Source organism: Drosophila takahashii, chromosome 2L (genome assembly GCF_030179915.1).
Source record: "Drosophila takahashii strain IR98-3 E-12201 chromosome 2L, DtakHiC1v2, whole genome shotgun sequence".
Lineage (NCBI taxonomy): Eukaryota > Metazoa > Arthropoda > Insecta > Diptera > Drosophilidae > Drosophila > Drosophila takahashii.
This window is the reverse complement of record NC_091678.1, coordinates 6677841-6687230: the sequence shown is the minus strand read 5'-3', so window position 1 is coordinate 6687230 and position 9390 is coordinate 6677841. Positions and strand designations below refer to the sequence as shown.

Below are 9390 nucleotides of genomic sequence, written 5' to 3'. Positions count from 1 at the left end.
GTTGTCGCCCCTAAAAGTGGTTTATTGGGTTAACGGTTACGGTTACGGGGGCTCAAAGTTATAGCTTCTGCTCCGCACAGATGGCGAATCCGAACACTTTAATGTTCTGCGAATCTGTGTAGAGAAGAATCCGGCATTAATCTGATTTTGCAGAGATTTCTAGAGGTAAACTTACAAACAAGGTAAAAAATCAGTGCAAAGGAAAAAACATCAGAAAAATTTAAATACACAATTTAAAAAAAGTTTTAGTGTAACATTAAGCTATAATTTAATTAAAAGGATATCGTAATATATCAGTAACTTCAGTTTTAGAAATTCAAAATTAAATTACATTAATTTGCTGGCATTTTAATTATCCCCTAACGTTCCAGTCATTAAAATCCAAATATAATTTCATTACCGAAATGAAATCAAGCTAACGATCTAAGCTGAACAGCAATGAATTTACGGAATGCAAATTGAATCATAAATATTTTTATATCCATCAATTCATCACCATACCAAAAACTGCGAGCGTAAAAAATTCCATTTTAATTTCCATGCCCAAGTGACAAACAGTCAATCAAAAAGCAGGCCAACAGGGGGAGGTCAGAGGTCATGGGGAGAAAGAGCTTGCTGCTGCCATAATTTCACCTTGACACCTTTGTGACCCGTCGCCACCCGCTGCTCATCCTCCCCCACGCGGATATTTATGACAGAAATTTAAAATTAATGATGTGTGACGTGGAATTGTCGCCAAAAATACGAAAAAAAAATATTTAAAAAAGAAAAGGCAGGATAAAAAGCGCTAGGATAAGCGGAAAGTCTAGGAAAATGTGGCGACACCCACCCGTTTCATTTTACTTCACTTTTTGGAGCCCCCAAAAATTTCTAGAAATTATTATGAAAAAATAAAATTAAATGGATGAAGAAAATACGCCAGAGAAATGTGGTGAAGAAAATCCTCCTTTCCAGTTAATTCAGCACAATGACACCAAATTCGTTGCCTGCGATCTGAGGAATCGAAATTTGGGCAAGTGCCGCAGCTGTCTCGCACCTTTTTGCCAAAAACCCATTAAGGTGTACCACCATTCCCGGAATTACCTGGCCTGCGAAGTCCAGAGGTCTTTGTCAAAAAAATCCACAAGGTCACTTCCTGCCAATTCTACATCAACGGCAAAAAGGAATATTAAGACAGATCTTAATAATAAATCTCGGTTGCCTTTGTTCGGTTTTAAAGGATGTGAAGAGTGCATAGCTCCAAAGTGCAAAACCTCTTCTAGGTGTTCCATTCTGAGCAAAACGAATTATGAGAAGTCTCTTCTGCAGGAGTTCTATAAAACCAAAGCTCCAAAATTACAAACCAAGGCAGTTAAACAATCTATACTGAGAGAAAACAATAAATATCGAAAACTCCACAACGCCAGTCCCTTGAAAATGGATGCGGAACTAGCTTCATATGCACAGGAGTGGGCAGATGTAGGTGAAACCAACAGATTACTGAGATTATTATTGAGAGATATTCTAGATTTATTTACTCTAACACTTTTTCCCCTTCAGCACCTGGCTGAAAAGAATCTCCTGGAAACTCGACCTCTTCCCCTTTATGGTGAGAACATTATGTGTGTCCGTAAATCACTTTTCTGTGTTGATCAAATAATGAGACTCTGGTATCAAGAGAAGTACAATTACAATTACTATAGGCCAAGTTTCGATCTATATACCGGACATTTTACTCAGATGGTTTGGAGAGAAACAGAGTTCCTGGGAGTGGGCGTGGCCTCCAAGTGGGTTTAGTTATTTAGTAACCATCGAAAACCTGTATATTTAACTAATTTTATTTTTAGTGATTCTCACATATGGATTGTGTGCAATTACCACCCACCTGGTAATGTAAGTGGTCATTACAAGGAGAATGTTCAGCCAAGAAAAAACTTGGTAGACGATTCGGAGGAAATCAAAAGATCTAAAAATATTCGATTCAAGTCGAAACTTAAAACTTTTTACTAATTGTTTCAATAAAATCGTAACAAATATACATAATATAATTCGCTCCTTTTTGTGTGTTGGCATAATGCCGACGTCTTGGACTTCTTGAAGTCTAAGCCGGCATGACCTCGAGTTTGCTAAAAACTTCTCTATAACGAAAAAAGGTCGTATCAAAAAAGCCAAACTTTGGACAAAAAACGGTCAACACGCCGTAAAAGGCTGCTATATGGAAGCCTAAAAATATGCAGTAATGCATATTCTTCACAATCTGCCACGGAACTCTGATAGAGATCAAAGACAGAACAAAGTCCAACACACACTAAGGGCTTGATCAGCTTTTCGAAGTTTACCGATCTGGCGACGCTATAATTCCCAACCAGTTATAGCGCGGCTTACATGGTAACCCACTTCGATCGTTGACTAAGACAGCGATTTCACTGCTGATGATTGTAGTTGGCTACTACATGAAACATGCATGTACAGTGAAGCCTCTTCGCTCCTTTTTGTGTGTTGGCATAATGCCGACGTCTTGGACTTCTTGAAGTCTAAGCCGGCATGACCTCGAGTTTGCTAAAAACTTCTCTATAATATTAATTAATTTTATTATACTTTACATTTCGATAAGTAAAGCCAAAAGATTAGTTTTTAGGAGGCACATTATCTTTGAACAAATTCACAACATTGCCGGGAGGATTGTAGTTGCAAACTACCCACGTTCTGTCCGCTCTGATGACAAGAAATAAATAAATCAAGTTAATATAAATGAACTGAATCTCACTTGCGCGCCACACCCGAGCCCATTTCCTTCGAGGACTTCCAGATGAGCTGCGTAAAATGACCAGCAGTGGGCACGAATTGACCCTTTTGAAAGTCGTAGCTATTGATTTCCCGATACCACATTTCCACTGGCAGATCTCCGGTCACATCCATTCCACCGGATAGGAAAATGTTTTCGCCGTACTTGGGATTGGGTCGGTGTGCCATTGTGTTCTGATCCCGAAGATGCTGGTAATTAAAAATAAATATTTTATATCATTTTAGGTTGTGTTATAATTTTTCTTATCCCACATTAGCCCATTCTTGAGCCAATTTATTCAGCTCCGCATTGATGGTTAAGGCAGGACAGCCATGCATTGCCCGATATTTATTGGTGGTATTAAAGACCTCCTTGAGGAAGAGCTCATTGTTCCCCTTGGTGTCTTGACCTCGCGGTCCCGGGGTTCTTTCATGGGTTTTGGGTATGGGCGCTGCGGATCTCCTGAACATTTTTCTTGGGAACAGGCGAGTGCCCAGGTCCGGTTAAAAAAGTTTACTTAGATCTATTGACATTTCAGGCAGGTTCACTTGATTAAACATAAATATTTCAGGCAACAGTTTGTATTTTAAATTATTTAAAAATTTAGGGAAGTGTACTAATAAATAAAATGTAAATTTTCTCAGCTTTCTTAATTTTTACTAAACACTTGGCCATCAGTCATCCTGTTTGAGAATGTGTCTGCTTACAACTGAAAACCCTTTCAACTCCCCCACATAATCTGGCCTAAACATCGGGATTAACAGTGTGATTGATACCGCAAACACAGGCTGCGGGTTATGGGCACATCCATAGACACAGATTAGACAGACACTTAGGGGGAACCCCCTTCAAGCACATCCCCTGCTGAACCTGACGAATGGATTAACCAACGTGACGTATGAGTGATGTATGCACACGCCGGGTTCGGTTATTAATGAGACAGCGTTTCTTTCGCCTATCCATCGGAGGTATAGGCAAATCAGGCAATTCGAGTGGCATTAATTGCCGATTGAGTCGAGCTGAATATTGTGAGTTGGCTGACATGGAGGCCTCTTATCAAACGCCCGCAGCTCCGCCAATCGATGTGTGCGAATTTCGATGTCGAAACACTCGGAATATTAAATTATTTAAGCGTAAGTGTGTGTCTGTTGGGGGAGAAGGGGTTGGGGAAGTGTGAATCCTTAATGAGTTGTGCAAATGCAAATCAATGACCCAGCCGACCGACCGATGTTGCTGCTCCCGGCAGAGATTAAGCCAGTATTCCGATATGCAGATATATAGCCGCCGGACAATCTGACTCGCTGAAATGATCCTGTTGGCCGGAAGGTAGATAAGGGGTAAGAGGATTGCGTTTGATACACCCATGTACCAGACACTAAATTATGTTCCTGCTCATTGATTTATGGGTATTTCTGTAAGCGGTACTCTAGTAGATAACACTAAGCTTAAAACGGGAAAAAAATAGTTCTTAAAGTTGTGAAATTAATGAAGTACCTAAAAGATAAGGGGATTACAAATTACACGGCAATTGGGTTTAATGTTAATTGATTTTTAATTTATGGTCCTGGAGATTAACAAATTTAATTCAATCCAATTTCATTGAAATACTTGAAAAATATTTCGTTAGTCGTGGACAAAGAACCAGAATTTCACCAAATGGTTAAAAATATAATTTTCTGAGTTCCCAATACGATTATTTGTAGATAATTTTTTTGGTTTCTTTTAAGCCTTCAGTAAAATTTCAATTTTACAATTTTACAAAAAAAAAAACTTTAAATCTATCCGATGAATTTCAGGCTTTCAAGGCTTCTGCTTCAAATGTGATTCACAGTCGCGTCATCCGCACAATGCACAATTCACAATTACGTATGTGGTTGGGTGGTTGAGTGTTTGGGTGGTAGGTGGTGGGTGGTTCGGTGGTTCGGTGGTTGGACGGCTGAATTGTTTGGGTTGTAAACTGGCCGCAGTCAAAGCGTAAAACGCAAAGCGCACACGTTACTTTGCTGTCGATTTAATTAATTTCGCAAATTTGGTTTCGTTTCGTTTATTTATGGATTCCTCGGCGAGTGGGAGATACAGTCCGCGCCATACGCAAAATAAATACTAGCAGCATGCGGGCATTATACGCTGCACACATATGTATGCAGCATACACATATAGGTGGATATATCTGGTATCTGGACAAACAGGCTCGCATTTCCATCTCCCAACTCGATGCAAGGACAACCGCACAGCATCTGCCGCCGGATGCGCTCGATTGCACACACGGATCCTGCATTTAATTCCGATTCCCATTGATTCGAATTGGCCATGTTTTGGCATAAAGGAAGTATCAAACAAAAAATTCAGGCAAAAAACAAATGCACTTTTTATAAGGCTTAAAGGTGGCCGGTAAAAAGTGGAAGAGGCTTAATAAACTTCCTCGCAAATTGAAGCCAAATTAATCTTTTTATATTCAGCCAATAATTGTTATATTTATTGTAAAAGCATTTTTAAATACAAATCGGTAAAATAAGGTCGCAATAATTTCACAGAAAGTTTGTTTAAAATGCATTAAAGGGAGTATAAGTAAACCAAAAAAAACTTTACATGAATCGATGATCATTTTGATATTATGTGGGGTTAAATTTGACTTGATATGCGGCATATCAATTCGATATGATCAAAATGTAAGCAGTTTTCTTTCCCTTCTAGTATATATAATACCATTTTAGTACCTATCACTTTCATTTTAAATGCTTCAACAAAGTGCCAACGGTTAATGAAAAGCTTTTCCGCTTTTCCACTTGCCGCCCACCTGGAATTCAATTAGTCTGATGCCATTTCAGTTGCCTTTGACCCTCGGTAATGTCAATTAACGATAAACTGCAACTGCAGAAATAAGTCAGTGCAAAAAATCGAACAAACAAAGCTTATTCCCCGTCGGTCGACAGGAGCTCCTTGAATCCTTGATCCCCGCGAAGGGCAGTCAAATGGAAATTTTCCACCTAAACGACATAAAATTTGCTACCAAATCGGTTTATGGCAAAGCGAAAACTTTTTCCCTCGCTTTCCCATCTTTTTTCGGCGGGGTTCGCTATCGAGCGACTTAAAACTACAACAACGGAAAATTTTTGGGTTCGCTTTTGCGAACCACATTTCCATAGACGACTTTTTGGGCGTAAAATTTTTTGGAAATTGCATTTGCATGTGTGCGCGCCGACAGTCTGACTGGCAGTCATATTTTGCGCCTTTCGGCCATAAAAGCTAAAATGTTTGCGGCTCAAACGAAAGGCAGCAGGAGGAACAGGACACGAAAGTGGATTACGAACAGTGGCCGCCGTCGCCAAACTTCAGGACTCTACTTCTGAGCTACCTCTTTTTTAAGCAACCATTGCACAGAAAAAAAAAGTGCCAAACTTCTAATATTTTAAAACTTTTATGCAGTAGATAACTTTCTTACACGTTTTGTTTGTAAAAAATGTAAATAAATATTTAAAAAATATTGTTTAACCTTTACCATTATTTTATTTTTGGTTATAAAAATTTTTAGGTTTTTATAGTAATATACTTTTAATATTGAAATTTTCCCACAAACATAAATATGAAATTTATATAACCTCCTCATGTTAAACTTACAGTAGGCTTTAAGCTCTGAATTCCCCTACGTTTTCAAAGTTTAAACGCCAATTTAACTTTTACAAGCAGTCTAGAAAACGACCCTTAGATTAAAAAAAAAGTTTCCATTGGTTTATGGTACCTGTAAACTTTAAGCATATAACGAAGGCAAACAAGCCTTTATTTGTCTCAGTGTAATAACCCCCAATTGTGGCCCTTCTGATCCCCTGCAATCTGGCTGTCATTCTGTCTCCATCAATTTGGCGTTGCACAGAACAGGTGAATTCTGGGCTCCAAACACCCTTCTGTCGATTTCTGAGAGCCTGTTAAAAATGCCACCTCCTGCGCAGTGGGGGGGGGGGTTCCTGGGATTCTGTGTTGAAAGGGGGCGCGTCTGAGAGCCCCTCTTTGTCTATTCAATTGAGCGGGTTACGGAGATCGCCTTTCCTCCGGCTAAATGGCCCTGTTCCGCTCTCTTTTTTTTTTTTATTGGCTTTTGCGTTCTGATGCAATAAACTTGGCTAAAAGTTCTCGCGTCAATCGGTGGTGGGGATTTTTCCGCCGTCAAGCAAAGTGGATGTGAAAAGTGCGTGTATGCGAAGGCAGCGTGATGATGCTGCAGGAAACCAGCTGAATGGCATTGGATTTAAAAACTATAAGCTCGGGCTTAGTTTAAGTAGCTGGAAATGGAGATTTAAACTGGAGCGCTCTACCTATATATTTAAAAAAAATATTAACAAACTATTCATTTGAAACTTATTAAATTACTATATTTATAAAGAGCTCAAATAATTAACAAAACATTAAATAAACTAGTTTAATACTTGAATTTCCATAAAAGTAAATTATTTCAGTAGCATATGTAATCCAAAAAATATTATTATTTTATTGCCTGCCAATAACTGCTGTCCAAATATGGCACTGCATTTTTTAACCGAAATTTGAGGCATTTAAAGGAAAAAGGCAGCTGCCAGTTTCTATTATGCTCATCAAATGGGTATAATTCAATTTTTCCAATCGAGGAAATCGCTGCACGATTCGCTGTTCGCTTTTCGCGTACGTTTAAATAAATGGCGAGGGCCATAAGCACCGAGGGACACGCCCCCAATGGCTCGGCCGCCCCCAAAATCCAACCAATTTCCACAATTTCCATGGGTTCTGCTGCCAACTCCCGAAACGAGTGAAACAATCGTCCATTTTCAAGTTGGGCCATAAATCATTGTGGCATTGCATTTGGTTGCATTGAAAGTTTCAATTTTCCCTTTGCCTTTTGCCGCTTTCCATTTTCCATTTAGTTTTGTTCGACTGGCTGGAAATGCAGTAAAAGGGGTTGGTTCGTTTTTCCGAATACTGTTGACAATGCCACATTAATCATACGCACATGCCGGCAGTCCAAAATGTTTCTTTAAAAGCCCCAAGAAAATTGCTGACGTTTATTAAAACAATAAACAAATCATGCTGTTGCATATCCAAAAAACAAAAAATGAACAAATAAATACAAGTCAGAGGAAAATGGAAAATGCAGCCAAGACTGCTCCCCCAATGACACATAAACATGTGGCTCACGTACAAAGCATAAATATTTTAATTCTACCAAAATTTGCTGATAGTTTTATGGACTTGCCAACGAGACATGTCCCAAGCCTGAAGATCTAACCAAAAAATGCATTTCTATTTTTATTTATTTGCCTCAGCTGTTGACTGGCAAATAATTTATGTGCCTGCCTTGCATTTCAATTTATTTCACAATTTCCGCTCGGCAATGGCAAAAACTTTTGACCAAGAATAAAAATTCAAAGTTCAGTGAAGACAGATGAAAAGTTAAAAATATGATGTGAGCCAAAAGTCTTAAGTGAATAAATGCAATCTAATGGGTTTTGTCAAACCCGAGATGTAATCAAAGTGGATTTCTTTTGTAATTGAATAAGGGAATAATCTGAAATGATGATTAGATTATTTTATTCATGTCAGCAGAGAAGAAACTGACTTCTTTGTGCATTTCCCCCCAGTTGACAAGTTGACTTCGCCCCAAACTAATTTGTCAAAAAATAAAGTTCACAAAGAAACTGTCAAAGAAAATGCAAAAGACCCGGCGAAGCATAAAATTTAAACAAACATATGTAAATATTTGTTTACTCCGGCAAATAGTTGTGTTCCCCTCGAGATTCCTGCACCTTGTCATCTCGAGTCTCGAGTTCCCCCCCTTTTTGCAACTTTTTGTCTGGTTGAAAAGAGAAGGAACCGGCAAAATTTCGATTACCCACTTCAGCCCACTTACTCGGGGCACCCTTTCTCCACTTTTTCCCTCAGTTTTTCTACAGTTTCCTCTCCGCTGTTTACCGATTCTCGTTGCACTTTCCCAAGTGCGCTCCATTGGGATGCAATTAAATACTCCGCATGAGCGGACAAATAACAGTAGCTACGACTTTGAAGCTCCTTGGAAAAAGGGGAAGGTAACGTAAAAATGCCGAAAAACGAAACCGAAACCAAGGGAGAACAATATTTGTATTGGCTCGCTTTGTGAGTTCCTCGGTTCTGTTTGTCATTTCGTGATTCTCCCATTGCACATTGCTTCAGTTTCCCAGCGTTTAATTAAAAAGCCAAAGGTTGTACCACACAGATATTACAAGCCATTGAGTTATATACATTTCGTTTGGTTCTTTGGCATTTCTTGTTTTTGTGTCTTCTATGGCCATCTGATGCTACCTCATAGTATCCTTATTTATTTTAAAGAATTATAAAACTTTCTCTAGAAATAAAGCATCGTATGCAATCGATTCCGATTGATCCATATAAATTTAAAATATTTATTTAACATTTCGCAGGCTCACTACTTGGGAGATTTCGCATTTAGGTGGCTTTCGGGCTGTCCTGGCAAAAGGATAGCAGCTGTTGATTCGCTGCGTTGACGTATTTTAATTTATAATGCAATCGCTGGCTGGAATCGGCTCCTTTTGGGATTCGTGCGACATCCCCATAGGGGCAAAACCTTTACAGCTCCATATTGCTTAACCCCTACGTGGGACACC

The 9390-nt window shown here is 39.0% G+C and overlaps 2 protein-coding genes across 2 annotated transcripts; one reads left to right on the top strand and one right to left on the bottom strand.

Moving 5' to 3' along the window:
• Nucleotides 1–826: 826 nt before the first annotated feature.
• Nucleotides 827–2025, top strand: LOC108069186 (uncharacterized). Its single transcript, XM_017159173.3, has 4 exons — nucleotides 827–1458; nucleotides 1540–1766; nucleotides 1827–1917; nucleotides 1993–2025. The coding sequence occupies exons 1-4, from the start codon at nucleotides 901–903 to the stop codon at nucleotides 1999–2001; spliced, it is 885 nt and encodes a 294-aa protein (XP_017014662.3). The 5' UTR covers nucleotides 827–900; the 3' UTR covers nucleotides 2002–2025.
• A 527-nt stretch (nucleotides 2026–2552) lies between these two features.
• On the bottom strand, nucleotides 2553–3302 carry LOC108069187 (Golgi-associated plant pathogenesis-related protein 1). The gene is made up of 3 exons (XM_017159174.3): nucleotides 3037–3302; nucleotides 2747–2973; nucleotides 2553–2694 (listed from the first exon to the last, which is right to left on the bottom strand). The coding sequence occupies exons 1-3, from the start codon at nucleotides 3232–3234 to the stop codon at nucleotides 2607–2609; spliced, it is 513 nt and encodes a 170-aa protein (XP_017014663.1). The 5' UTR covers nucleotides 3235–3302; the 3' UTR covers nucleotides 2553–2606.
• Between the last annotated feature and the right edge of the window lie 6088 nt (nucleotides 3303–9390).